A 15,002-nucleotide genomic window follows, 5' to 3' on the forward strand; every position below is an offset into this window, starting at 1 on the left:
TTCTCAATCTCAGCCACTTTAAGCTGGGTGGACTTCAACTCCCAGAATTCCCCCAGCCAGCCTGCTGGCTGGGGAAATTCTGGGAGTTGAAGTCTACCCATCTTAAAGTGGCTGAGGTTCAGAAACACTGACTTCATATATACAAAGACAGTGAAGTTGGACTGGGGAACCTCCTTGTTACTACAGTTTTCACACTCATGATGCCTAAGGCTACAAGCTAAAGGCAGTTATTGATTCTATTTTGGGTTTTTTACAACCCACATTTCCAAAGGTGGCTCAGGAAACCACCAGTAAGTCAGAACAAAATACAGACAGTGCCCTACTTACGAACTTTTGCCGATACGAACAAGATGGACCTGGAAGGCAGGAAAGGGTTAGTTTCCAGTGCACTTCAAAGTAACCCTTTCCCCCTTTCTCCTGCCTTCTGGGTGGTTGGAGTTGGAGTTCCTAGAAAGGGTTAGTTTACCAGGTGAGGCAGGAGAGGTGGCAGTGGCTTCCTGGGCGAAGGAATGGGGTGCCATGCACTCCGGTGCCATGCACTCCAGTGGGGTGCCATGCACTCCATCACTGTCCTGCCTCACCCTGGCAATGGAGCGTGCCACGCCCCACCAGCTCATCCCACTGCGTTCTCCATAGTCTGCATGCTATTGCTCCTTGTATTAGCAGCAGAAGACAGGGCTCCTCTGCCCACACTGCTGCCCTGCCTCCTCCTCCTTTTTTTTTTTTTTACTTTTTACAGTAGCAATGGAGGCGAATATGTGTAGCTCAGGGTTGAGTTGTGGAGTCCTTGGGGTTCTCTGAGCTTGGTTCTTTTCTTGCAAATGTTTCATTACCTGGCTAGGTAACATCTTCAGATGTTCAGATCTTCAGAAGATGTTACCTAGCCGGGTAATGAAACGTTTGCAAGAAAAGAACCAAGCTTAGAGAACCCCAAGGACTCCACAACTTTTTACAGTATTTTTTACTTGGTTGGACTTACAAACAAAACGGACTTATGAACAGCCCCTTGGAATGTAACCTGTTCATAACACCTTGCAAAGAAAACTGCAGGAACTAGTCCAGGCAGTCGCCAGGAGTCAAAAACTGACTCAAAGGCACACACACAAAAAAAGCAACTTTGGTCCCATGCAACTGGAGTTTGCCATGACAAGGACCACATCACTGAACACACTCTGATCACCATAAACCACACTGTAGATCAGGGATTTGGAATTTACAGCCTTTCAGATGTTTCTCCAGGCACCACAGCCAACAGTAGGGTTTCCGGCAACTGCAGTTCAGTGATAGCAGGTGGACGACAATTATCTCAAAGTACGTGTAGGTTCATATGAAAGTCTTCTCTCTCATTATAAGCAAATCAATGCTGGGCCAAGGGAATGCTTTGCCACATTTACAGAGACCTTTGCTAGAATATATTAGCCAAGTGTAACCACATCAATTAGTGAACCAATACATCACTATATTAATGTCAATATGGATCATCGAACAAATCAACCCAGAGTTCTCTCTCGAGGCACAAACGACCAGGCTCAAATTATTGTACTTCAGACACATTATGTGAAGACCCAGCTCTCTGGAGAAGGCTCTGATGCTGGGAAAGGTGGAAGGAAAGAGAAGAAGACAACGACCAGCAGCAAGGGCGATGGACTCAGTTACAGTGGTGATGGGGGCACCGTCGGGTGTCCTGAAAGAACAGGTTAGGGATAGATTGTCATGGAGAAAATCTATCTCTGTGGCAGCTGGGGGTCAAAAATGTTTTGATGGCACATAATCAATATATAATGCCATGGTTCAGTGATAAAGTATAACTTTATACCATATATTTGTAGGAATGGGCATGTATGAGGGGTGAATTCCATGGAACCCACTCAAAGCAGGCTAAGGAGACAGAAAGGTTTGCCTGGGAAATTTTCAGATTATGCAGCATGAGGAAAAGTACCAGAATGAAGATTGAAGGAAAAAAACAATAAGACAGAGTTCTCACATCAGAATGTGGCCCCAAATAACAGTTTGTACATTAAGCGGATGAGAAAATGGCACTCTGGTGGAAAAGGAGCCAGAGAAACACAACATGGTGGAGCTGGCCAGGGAGCTACAGACCTTTGAAGCCCTCACAAGGAACGACTGTTCTATTGGGTGTCCCACCTCAAGTCTTCTGGAACTGGCCAACTAGACTTTGAGTTCAGTAGGGCTTGCATGGGTGCGTGAACATGTGAAGCTTTTAGTTCAGAACATGAACCCTTAACGTTGCAAACCTGCACCTGTTTTTACATGTCTTGAGTTTCTGGATAAAAAAGAGCAACAAGTAGCTTTGGAGGTACTTTCCAACCTTCAGTGTGACACCTCTATGAGACAATCCTTTCTTTTCTACCCCCGATAACCTGGTTCTATAGCAGTCTAGGGCTCTAACACAATTCCCAGTACTTTTATCAAACTAGAGGCTTCTCCAGGTACTTGAATGGTGTGCAGAGCCTTATAGTGGAGGAGAGGGAGAAGGTATGAGCATGTTAACTCTAATCCTGCCATCCTGTATGCAGATGAGAATTTCTTATAGGACAAAATCAGCCAAGTCTTCTTCAAGCATCCTCTGGAGTAGTGTTTCTCAACCTTGGCAACTTGAAGATGGGTGGACTTCTGAGAGTTGAAGTCCACCCATCTTCAAGTTGCCAAGGCTAAGAAACACTGCTTTGGAGTGAATCAAAATGACATGGATTAACTGTCACTTGGCAGAAAAACACACCCTTAGCCAGTCTGATCTGACTGATAAAATCTGAGGTACCTGAGGAAAAGACTGCAAGTCATCTTTAGTGTAGAGCGATGAAGACCATGATCAGAGCTGCTGAGACAACCTCTCTCAGTTTCAAATGAAAGTATGACAGTGATGAATTGGAATTAATAACTATTTCGAGTTCACACCAAGCGTCAAACAGAAAATACATTTTCCAAACCATAACTGAGACATCCTCCCTGTTTGTTATGAATCAGCTTCCTGAAAGCATTTGATTTTCCAACAGCTAAATCTGCCCTGTTACACCTTCTTCTTCTTTTCTTCTTCTTTCCTGCAGATCTCATTGTCCCTTCTTGTTCTCCAGGCAACCTAGCTAGTGAGCTTTGGGACATGGTGGTTAAGACCATCAGAACCATCTCACAACCATCAGACCACCTCTCTGACAGTGTGTGAGTGTGAGCGTATGCACACAGAAACGTATAAACATATGCTTCTCAATGTAGTGTATACAGATGTAAAGAGGGATAGGTCACCAAAAATACATACTGTATGTACATACATATTATATAGATAGCTCAGAACATAGGGTAGACAGAAGAGTTAAATCTAAAGCTTTTTCTTTTCTTTTCCAGCATAAACCACTAAGAAATTTTGGCAGTCAATGGTATACCAAGAGAAATAAGCCAACAAGTGGCAGTGTGTTTGTCCTCAGTACATTTAGCTCCTATCTCTTAGGGCAGTGTTTCTCAACCTTGGCAACTTGAAGATGTGTGGACTTCAACTCCCAGAATTCTCTAGCCAGCCATGCTGGCTGGAGAATTCTAGAAGTTGAAGTCCACACATCTTCAAGATGCCACGGTTGAAAAACATTGGTGTACAACAAAGAATAATACAGAATGAAAAGATGTAAGCATAAATGATACAGTCTGATTTAATAATGCTGTACTGATTGTTGCAAATACTGGTCATTTTAAGACTGAACTCCAAACATTCAACAAAAATATGCAAACAAAAAAGGATTCTGTAGCATTGTGTTCAGATTGTCAAATGAGAGTAGAAGTCCATGCATGCTGGATGGGGAATTCTGGGAGTTGAAGTCCACCCATCTTCAAGTTGCCAAGGTTGAAAAACATGGGTGTAGAGTCATTCCCCAAAGGAGAAGGGTTGGACAGTGGGAGGAATTCAAAACTGGCCAAAATGCTATTTAAGGCATCAACAGCAAACAGAGCCACTGGCCACTCACCAAGAAGAAGAGCCTGCGATTATTAATAAATCCCAATGTTTTTGTGTGATGTGATTTTCACCACAGCATAAAATACACTGTGGGTGAATCACAAAAATATCTTTCTGGGAGTTGAAGTCCACACATCTTCAAGCTGCCAAGGTTGAGAAACACTGGCTTAGTCAACTTCTCAGAAGTTTATATGCTGAGACCGGACCCTGCGGGGACAGTTGTATCGCTGACCTCCAACCAAGTCTGAAATCCTTGAGGCCTGTGAAAAGCCCTCTCCCCCTAGATTGGGGGACAACTCCAATATTTTCATAACAGCTACTTTGGAACTAAGAAACTCTTTGGACCTTGGGGTCAAACATTATTTGCTTTTTTGGGGTGAGGGGAAGAATCAGCCACCCCAGGGAAACAGAGAGAGGAGCATTTGGAAGACAAACCCCTTATTCATTTTTTTCAAACTTATTAAGGGCATTGAACAATTTGATCCTTTGTGCCAAGTTGTTTGGAGCAGGGGGCTACTGAAGACTTAGGTCAGTGTTTCTCAACCTCAGCAACTTTAAGATGTGTGGACTTGAACTCCCAGAATTCCCCAGCCAGCATGCTGGCTGGGGAATTCTGGGAGTTGAAGTCCACACATCTTAAAGTTGCTGAGGTTGAGAAACCCTGGCTTAAGTGAAGCTAACATATCACGGCTAGAAACAGCCATCTAGGGGTCTCCAGCCATCCCAAGGATCATCTGGGTTTCTGCAGCCCTGACACAGCCGCCCTAGTTTAATTCTGTTAAGAAGGGGATGATCAGCAACAAGATGGATGAACTCAGTTACAGCGGTGATGGGAGCACCATTAGAAGACCTGAAAGACCAGGCTGGGGACAGATTTTACAGAGAAAATTTATCTGTGTGGTCCCTAGGAGTTGAAAACAACTTGATGGCATACATCAATCAATCCTGCTAACAGAGGTTCTTAGAACATCTAAAGGGTTACAGGTTCACCACTCCTCTCCTTAAATGAATCCCACATGGATTCATGGAGGATCAGACTATCCGTGGGTACCAGTACTGATGGTGGTTTATTATTTAACAGTAAAAGTGGATAATGGTCCTCCAGCTGGGGCTTGTGATTTTTTTCTAAATGCATCCAGTTGTAGATCTAGGTTGCAAAAATCAGGATAAAAGTTAGATGGCAGCTAACACTTGGCATTTCTGGAGCTTTTTACTGCCCACCTTGTGCTTATTCAGAGTTTTGCAGCCCATATCTTGTAGTCTGTCCTTTTGGGGGGGGGGGGGGAGATAGACCTCTTGACTCAATCCAGCAGAACTCTTTATATTAGAAAACTGTTTTCCCACTCTATCCAAACACCTGCCGAAACACTACAAGAATATTCATACAAGAAAATGAATCACAAATCCATATTTCAACCTAGTATATTATGCAAACCCTACTGGTGCAGTTCATTTATGTTCAGGGTCTCATGCAAACTCAAAACATTGTTAAATTAACAAACCATGGTTGATTTGATTGGGGTAGAAAAGACTTTAAGAAGGGTGGAGTTTCTTACCTTGATAATTCCTACAATGAGACCAGGAGAGTTGAAAAACTTGGCAGCTTGTAATTTCAGTGGGACTATCTATAAGAGCTACATAAAAGTTTGATAATAGTTGTTTGCACACTATGCTAACCAAGGTTTAATTACCTGAGTTAACATACTAAACCATAAAGTAATTATGGTTTACTGGCCACATTCACACATTCTGGGAGCTGATGTCCACCCATCTTAAAGTGGCCAAGGTTGAGGAACACTGACATAAACACTGCAAAACATTTTGCGATGCATCAGACCGGCTCCCCCTTTGTCAGACGCACTAGCAATCTTATGTGGTTGAGAAGATAACCACAGGCCACAAATAAGCACTGGCCACATTCACACAGTTCACAAACCCAAAGAAACCAATCATGTTTTAGCCCACTGTGTCCTGCAAATCTAGTCATTAGTGAATGAGGAAGCTGGATCTGTAACGGATGAAGCACCTTGAGTTTTGGGGGTGTGAATAAATTGGAGAGTAAGTTTTTACCTTTGCATCTAATGATAAAGCTGGGGTTGAATCAGTCATAGCTTTCCCTGTCAATACTCCACCCATCTGAGCATCCTCTATGGAGAAAGAGACATTCAGCTCAGACCCCAGGTTATAGCTACTAAACATCCTACTTCCTTGGTGGACTTAAAGGTAAAGGATCAATTCTCCATGCTGGCTGGAGAATTCTGGGAGCTGATGTCCACCCATCTTAAAGTGGCCAAGGTTGAGGAACACTGACATAAACACTGCAAAACATTTTGCGATGCATCAGACCGGCTCCCCCTTTGTCAGACGCACTAGCAATCTTATGTGGTTGAGAAGATAAAAGTTATGGAGTCAGAGAAAGATGCGATAAGGCAAAATGAGTTTCCCGTAGCAAAACCATCCTTTTGTTAACTTGGTTATCTTCAGATGAATCCTCTGGAATGGACAGTAGGCTTTTTGAGGAACAAATGGGATGCAAGATCTTCTCATCTTATCTCTCACACTTCTCTGCAAAATTTCCTTGGGGCTGAACATCAAACTGGAGGAAGGGTTAAGTCAAGAAACCTGCTTTTGTAGGAGCGTTCACATTTACAACGGCTGCCTATTTTGGATCAACCCATTCTTTCCTTAGCCTTGCCTCCAGGCCTTGAACATTATTCAGTTGCACATAAATTTTAGCCAACAAAAGCTCTCCCACAACTCATCTGCCCTGGAAGTTAAATTTTTGATTTGGGCTACTGTCAAAATCGCAGAAGCAGAAACACTTTAGCAAAAAGGTTGGCAATGCTACAGGCAAGAAGTCACATTCTGACAAACGATAGCATCCGTGTACAAAAGATATCACTCAGCAGATGTACTCATAATGGGCATTTAAAAAAAAAAAAGCAGGATTCCTGGGAGGTTCACACACAGAAAATGGTTCAAGCAGACTGGGCAGGGTCAAGGCTGTTTAATTTAAACAATGACTGTTGTGAGTCGAAACATGCAGAATCCTTGAAGTTAGGACTAGATAGCTAAAGAAGGTATGGAAATACAAACTATAAGCAGAGATGGTAGGAAGCGTGTCTTTAAGTGACAACTTGAAATGTACAATTTACTCAAGATATAGGGGAGGGTTAAGTCTGACAGGTGTACAGTATTGCGGGGGATGCAAATGATCTAACAATAGCATTTCAAAAAGCTGGTTGTGGGAATATGACAATTTCTCAAAGCAATGGTTGGCTTTCTCTTGTCCCACCAATATGATGCCTTTAATTTGTTGGGAGCAGTGGAATTCCTAGGCAGTCTGTTTAACAGCTATATAAGCCAGGAATTCTGGGCAATATAGTTTTAGCACATCTGGAAAATAGGAGATTGGGAAAGGCTGACATACAAATGATCCTCAATTAATCTATTTAATTGATGGCTAAATTTTCTTGCAAAGGTTGATTTTAGTGTACAGGTAGTCCTCATTTAGCCACCAAAATTGGGACTGGCAACTCAGTCATTAAATGAAGTGGTCACTAAGTAAAACCGTGATTGTGCTTATGATCTTACTTCAGATTTCCCTTGCCTTACAGAGCTGTGAAAGTCGTAAATGTGAGGATTGGTCATAAAGTTGCTTTTTCATCATTGTCGTAACTGCAAACTGTCAATAAATGAGGTCTACCTGTATCTTAATCTGATCCAGCAAATTACTTCTGTTCTTAAGCAAGAATACACAGGATCATTACAAGGGAGTAGTTAGGCCTTAAGTACTAAAATTATATTTTTTATTTTCAACATTTGCACACCTCAGCAGTGCAGGTAGATTTCAGAAAATATATAACATGGCCATAGAGGCCATACAGAATTTAGAAGTCTACCCTTCATCTTGACATCTGTTCTTATTCTCCCCACTATCTCCTTTCTGTTTCAATCTTGCTAAATTTTAGCACTTTATTTAAGTGGGGAAGGGGATAGGATAGGATAGGATAGGATAGGATAGGATAGGATAGGATAGGATAGGATAGGATAGGATAGGATAGGATAGCTTGTCCTATCTTTTTGAACACATGCTGATACAATATCAGTTGTAAGATAAGAAACTTACACAAAAGAGATTGCTAGAAAATTCATGTGATAATATGGGATTTTGGTTAGACCAGTTTTTATCAACCTCAGCGACTTTAAGATGTGTGGACTTCAACTCCCAGAATTCTCTAGCCAGCATGCTGACTGGGGAATTCTGGGAGTTGAAGTCCACCCTCCAGGCTTCACTGACATGTTAATTGTCAATCTCATCATAGCTTTTAATGAAAAGCTGGCATCTCTGGTCAGAGTTTGGTTGGAAGATTCTCGCCTAGGAGGGCTGGTACAAAAAAATATCAACCACATTACCCAACTATATTTGTATCCAACCAGTCACAGACAGAACAAATATTTCTTCTTATTTTTTTAAAGAAGTGGCTGTTACAGGAAAGGTTTGCCTTTAAAGCCAAATGACATGTTTCCTACCGATGATGGAAACCTGTTTATTTGGAGACAAGAAGCATAATTCGTTCCAAGTTTATTTGGGGGAATTTGGGGACTTTTGAATAAGACAGAAGGACTGGCCCAAAGTCCCTCTGGTTGCAGGGGGACCAGAACATGGCCCCTCCACTACCTTCACCGCTACACCACTCTGATCATCTACTGAGTTTTAACTTCGTATTGATGTTGTCGCTTCCTTTATTCTTCTTCTCCTGACAGTGTAGTATTGTAGATGGGTGAATAATTATATTTTACCTCTTCGCTACTCATATGACTAAATCTTTATGTATCAGCAACATTCCATGAGTAGAAGTAAGTTGTTTCTCATCCAAAATAGCTCTTCCCTGAACATACAGGAATAACTGTCTAGCTTGCCATCAACATTGTCTGTTAACACATACACAGGTTATCGCCATTTCTTTCTCTTCTGTACTCTATCTAAGCATCAACTGCCATTTCTACCTAACCTTAAGCCTACCGTCTTCTCTCAGGGGTTTTATGCGATGCACTTAAAAAAAAATGACCAAACCTTTGATCACATCATCACAGCTGCCATCCTGACTTTTTTGACCATATCCTGTGGACACCTCTGCCTTCAGCCTAGTGGTGAACTGTCTTTCTTATAAGTTACAGCTGAACAGAACAACAAACTACCATTTCATCGCATTGGCATACAAGGAAAACAGAGTAATGGAATGAATGCTAGAATTAGTTGAAATCTAAATATTGGTGTAGTCCTATGCAGCTTCTTGCCAACCCCATTTAACTCTACGCCTAAAACCCCAAATATCAGCCCGTAGTGGTTGTCAGGTGTCATCTTTTTACATACATTCATTCATACAACCTACATTCACAAGACCCACTGAATTACAGTCTAACCAACCGTTAACCAATCTACAGTGTTGTAGAAACCCAAAACCTGTGGTTAATTTGCAACTGATGGATCACGGAACAAGATCATAAGGTTAAGTGATTAAACAGGGGTTGAGTTATTCATATGCAAGCATTTTGTGGAAATCAGCCACGGTGTCAAATCTGCAGCAAAACTAGGTGATCTTCTGGAAGCATGAAGCTGTGGCTAGGGAGGGAATTCTATGCTTGGTTGAAGTTTCAATGGTGCTTGTTTTCAAGTAGACACACCCTGGGTTCTAGTTGAAAGAGTGGAGTCAAAATGGAGGGGTCCCTAGTTCAAGTCTAACTCCTACTATGGCATTAGCAGGCAAGATATGGATTCTCAGCCTCAGTTTCCCCTCTCCTTTTTTGCAAACAAGGGACAACCATATTTCTCTTCATTGCAGGATCATGGAAAGACCTGTCAACCTACAAACTTTGGCAAATGCTTGAATGCTCACAAGCATCACATCAGTTCCAAGCTACAGGCCTTTCCTATTTTTTTTAATTTTAGGAGCCCGTACTTACTACTTTGGAGGTAGCACAACAGACAGGTGCTGGAGAGGTCGGCTTGGCGGCACTTTGCCCCGGAGGCAGGCTGAACCTTTGGCCAGTGTCTGGAGGAGAAGAGGAGGTGTGAATCCGTGTTTCTAGCCTCTCTGGTTCGTGTCTGTAGCATTCAAGCGGGAATCCTGGCTGCTTTGCCCCCTGGGTGGGAGTTGATGGTGAAGATGAAAGACCAGAAGCTAAAAATGAGATACAACAAAACAGTGCAGGTTAGTACACCTCAGCATTCACCCAGAGCGAGTCATCCAGGTTCTTAAAACTTTGATCTGACCCCTGGCTCTCAATGGCCAGCTTCTCACCTCACCCTCAGCTAAACTGAACACATCGCAACATGATTTAGTGCAACGTGAGAAGCCAGTCTGAGCCATGCTTTACAGCCCAGAAATACGTATGAACTAGATTACGTATGAACTACAGCCTGGAGGTGGCTGACCAATCCCAGTTAAAGCAAACCATGGCCTAGAGCAATGTGGGCCTGTGGTCATGCCTGAACTCAAAAGCTACTTGGGATTTTTGTAACGAGAGATACCGAGGACGAGATTCCTTAGAAGGAACATCTGCTAAGTTACGCTCTTCTCTTGCAAGATTGATCAGCGTACTAAAAACCCTCCCTCTATTTTCTCCAACAGTGGAAAAATCAGCAGATACATTTCAAGGGCAAGCTCGTTCAGGAGCAGGTCAGCTTCAGACAGGCTAGCTCCGAAATGCCTTACAGTACTGCTTCTTTGAAGACCAATCCAGAACCATCTCATTGCTTTTCCACTCACGTACTTAAAATCTCCCTTGAAATGCAAACATGCCTCTTCTCTTCTATTTCGCAGACCGCCTGTCTCAAGCTCTGACGACTTTTCATTTGTGACCACAAACAGACCAGGTATTTGTGAAGTTTTTTTTTTTTTTTTAATTTTCAACACCCCCCCCCCACCTTGCCCAGTTATTCCAGTATCTAGCTTGCTGGTTGTACGCATGACGCAACTGCTATCCAACGAATCTTCATTTTGAGTTGGCCTCTCTGTTTTGGAATTTAGCAAACTTCTTCCAGGATAACTTTTTCCTTTACTGCACTGTCCCACTAGGAGTGGCATCTGTGGAACAGTGGTGGGTTATCATGAAGTTATCAATGAAAGTGGCTTTGCCACCGCCCCCACCCCAAAAGGGTTCGGCAACCCTTCTCCGTTGCTACCATGGTTCATCTCCTAGGAAAAGAAGCTTTGCAAAGAGAAAATGCCAGTCTGTCCTCTATCTGCTGAGTTAGCTCTCATTCTCTCTAGATAAAGCATTGGAGCTACCACAGGCTTCCACATCTAAGTCATCCAAAATGGAATTTTGTTTGAAGAAGAGTTAAAGCAAAGACTTAAAAAAAAGTAAGAACTGCAGTTTTGGCCAGAATGATGAAAATGCTCACCAGACTGTTGAGGACACTTCCTATTTTAGACGTTGCTATGGAAAAGTGGATGTCTCTACAAAGTTTAAAAAAAAAATGTCCAAAATATGTAATGGGCTTTACTTATGGATATTTAAGAAGTGGAAGGCTTTCAGTGTACACACAGATGGGTGTTGCATTGCCAATCCATGTGGAAATTGACCGCAGGATCTTCACTGTATAAGACCTGAGTTTTATCCCTGATTTGTGCTCCCTTTTAAATATAGATATAATCCTGCTTTTGAGGGAGGTAAGCCTTGCCAGGAACGGAAAGGAGTAAAAGAAAGAAGAGCTGAAAAAGAGCATGGAAGAGAAAAAAAGAAGGTGAAGCAGATGGACAGGAGAAAGAATGGAGTTGGGTTTCAATCTCACGCGAAAGAGGAACGGAAAAGCAAGAAAGAAGAACTTGCGTTGTGTGGATGGAAGATGATGACCTTTAATACGCTGACCAAGAGTGTCATTTGTTTTATGAATGCTACTAATCCCTCAGTGCACCACCAGAGGACATGGCGAACCAAGGAAGGATGACCAACATTTTTTGTTTAGTTGGTTGGTTTTACATTTTTGTAGATGGTGACAGTAAAAAGGATGTGGCCCAATCCCAATCATGTCCTGTTACATCACCAACATGCTTGTAGGTGCTTTAAAAAAGGACTGGGTCCAAGAGAGGTGCTTCAGCCTCCCACTTCTCTAAAGGGCAGGAGAAGGAGTTCATCATAAATCAATTCCCCTATCCAAGTATGACTGAATTATAGTGCGTGCTTCAGAAAATGATTTGGAAGAGAGGCTTTCAAATGCACAAGAGTGCATTTCACATCGCCTTTTTAAAGCAGCTGCGTCTTTTTCAGGCTTCTGCATAAGACTGGGGTGGGGGAGACACGGCTGCTTTAACAAGCCAACTCTTTAAAATGGCTACATCTTTTCCCGGGCTCACATGGAAACCTGAAAAAAAAAAGTACAGCCGCTTTCAGAAGTGCCGCGCTCACATTCCCCCATGTTCCAAAGCACCTCTCCTGAATCATATCTGAAATGCACAGCCCTAACATTCAGTGCTTATTCACAAATAACAGACGACTGCAGGCTATTAATGCTGGCTTCCAAAATGATTTAATACCTTGTTTTTTCCCTGGGATGTCTTTTATCTATAACGTCTTGTTGAACACATCAGCATTTTCAAAGTGCTTGAACTTGTGTGGCAGAAGCTACCAGTGATGAAACTGACCACTAGAAAGAGAAATCGCTGCATTAGGTCTGATTGCTGTGACTGGCGGGATAAGGTTGTAACAAGCGCTAATGGACTAACAAATCAGAGGAATGGACGTCTGATAACAGGCTGTGCCAAAATAGAAATAACCAGACACGCAGGAGCCAAGCCACACCATCTGCAGCATAAAGTAATCATCATGCCAATAAATAAACATAAGACAGTATGAGGGCTTCAATAAGCGATCATCATACAAATTGCTTTTTTGGAGTGCTTGAAAGGCACGTCTATCTTTCTCTTCATTTCTAGTGACTCCAATAAAATGCAATGAAATGTGCAGACTGGGAAAGTGGGAACTTCCAGATGAAATAGCTAAGCAACAAACAGGGCATATAGGAAGATGCTGAATGCATTTCCCAGAATCTCTGGGCACCGACAGGCTGAGTGTGCGCACGTGCACACACACACAGAGCACTAAGACATAACGTGGTTTGCTTGGTGCTGGCTCAGCGAGTTGTACAGAGCTACCGACTGTGATTTACAAACCGTGGTTTATGGCTTAAGGCAGTGTTGTTCAACCTCCACTACTTTAAGATGTGTGGACTTCAACTCCCAGAATTCTCAGAGTTGAAGTCCTCACATCTTAAAGTTGCAGAGGTTGAGAAACACTGCCTTAAACCACCATGGTTTGTTTGGCTTAGGGTGTTGTGCAAATGCCGCCCAAAGAAATAGCAGGTCCTTTGGACCTCTTTATTTTCTGGCACCCAAATGTGGAAAGGGAACATTTAAAACATAGAGTAAAAATTCAGACCTTGAAGAGACAGCCCTCCATGTTTGACTGTGGGGCAGTGCCAGGGAAAGAAGGAGTAAATAGGCCTAAAAAACAGGTGACCACAGAAAGGATGAATTGCAGATAAAAGAAGAATTGAGAAATAGGCCAGGAGCTCCCACAAAGGAAGGGGTAGGTGTCAAATAACCAATATTGAAGGCATTTTGATATAAGATGATTCCTGTTAAGCTTTTGAAGATCAGTAAGGAAGGAACGTGAGATGTCTCCCATAGCAGAGAGGCTGGGTGCTACATCTACTAAGACCCTGTGTTGTATTATTGCAGTGGCACTGATGGTAGCAAGACACAGGATGAGACCAAAATGGATGAAGAGGGTCTCATGGGGGCAAATAGTTCTGTTAGTGTGGGCTATAACAAAACAGAGTTAAAAATCATGACGTACTCTGCAACGCTTAGGTAAAGGCCACTGATACAAACGTCCTTCATGCCTGGAAGCTACGCTTTTCCATCCTGTTCCTTCCCAAACCACAGAATTCCCAGCTTGCAGGTTGGTTGAAAATTCTGGGAGTTGTAATGCATCCATTCAGGAGAGCCTGAAATTGGAGGAGGATACTTTCAATGGTCAAACGCAAAGTGCTATTGTTAGTGTGATGACAAAAGCAGACTCTACTTGCATTCAAGAGAGAGCGTAGGCTGTTGCCCAGGAAATGTGTGCAATTGTTCCTCTATTGCATGGGGTATTTTTCTGCAATCTGGAAGGGCCATTCTTCTCTGTCTTGTTATTAGCCAATGAAAATGAGTGAATGCATCCAAGAAGCCCCTAAGCTAACACATCCTTGGACTCTGCTGACGTCATGACAAATGTTGAGACAGCCCAACCTTGACTTGCTGCCTTCTGAGCTTGCCCCTTTACGCAGGAGCCTCTAACTTTCTAACTAGCTATCTCATGCTCTGTTTGTGCTGGAAATCTCTTTACTGCAGCAAACATTGCCCGACTCTCCTGGGCTTTATTCATTAAACAGAACAACAGGGTTCTTCTTACCCAACCTTTCTCATTTAAGGACATCAGAGGAGCTGTGTTGATGAAAGACTTATCTAGTCCAGCGTTCTGTTCCTGCAGGTCCAACCTGATGACTAGGAGAAGCCTTCAAGTGGAGCTTGACCCCTGCGGATTTCAGCAGCATCCCATGAGTGGCTTGTCACTGGCTCTTCCTCGGATGTTTCTTCAACTTCTCAGTCTAGCCCAGTGTTTCTCAACCTTGGCAACTTGAAGACATGTGGACTTCAGCTCCCAGAATTCCCCAGCCAGCCACACATGAAGTCCACACATCTTCAAGTTGTCAAAGCTGAGAAACACTGGGCTAGCCTATAGCCCTGAGACTCCCTGAACCCTTCCTACTGAAGGTCCGACCCTGCTTAGCTTCCAAGAAGGGCATCCACAGGGTTTGTTCAAAAATGTCAAGAGGGCAGCCATGATGGTGCCTGTTTTTTATGTGCATCATAGGTGCCAACCAGGAGCCACATGCCAGCCAGATGTCACACATGTCAGCCAGGTCCTTCCACGAGAAAGCACAGAGTGCCATGAGTATCTTCCTGCTCATCTTCCCCTAGCAACTGGA

General features: G+C 43.0%; 1 protein-coding gene across 5 annotated transcripts in view; it reads right to left on the bottom strand.

Annotated features, from left to right (window-relative positions):
- PRKAG2 (protein kinase AMP-activated non-catalytic subunit gamma 2) overlaps positions 1-15,002 on the bottom strand; it is a 185,443-nt gene that overhangs the window by 54,385 nt on the left and 116,056 nt on the right. For 4 of the 5 annotated variants that reach the window (XR_015797739.1, XR_015797738.1, XM_088150058.1 and 1 more), the window contains exon 4: positions 9,929-10,146. Coding sequence is in view for 3 of the 5 variants with exons in the window: in XM_088150058.1 (XP_088006184.1) it covers positions 9,929-10,146 (218 nt within the window). In the remaining 2 variants the exon portion in view is untranslated. Of the gene's footprint in view, positions 1-9,918; positions 10,147-15,002 lie in introns of all 5 variants that reach the window. The other variant, XM_088150060.1, reaches the window with a different exon arrangement.

Source organism: Python bivittatus, unplaced genomic scaffold (assembly GCF_059951505.1).
Source record: "Python bivittatus isolate LINGU-HERP-01145 unplaced genomic scaffold, Pbiv_v1 ctg000610_np1212, whole genome shotgun sequence".
In the NCBI taxonomy this organism is placed as follows: domain Eukaryota; kingdom Metazoa; phylum Chordata; class Lepidosauria; order Squamata; family Pythonidae; genus Python; species Python bivittatus.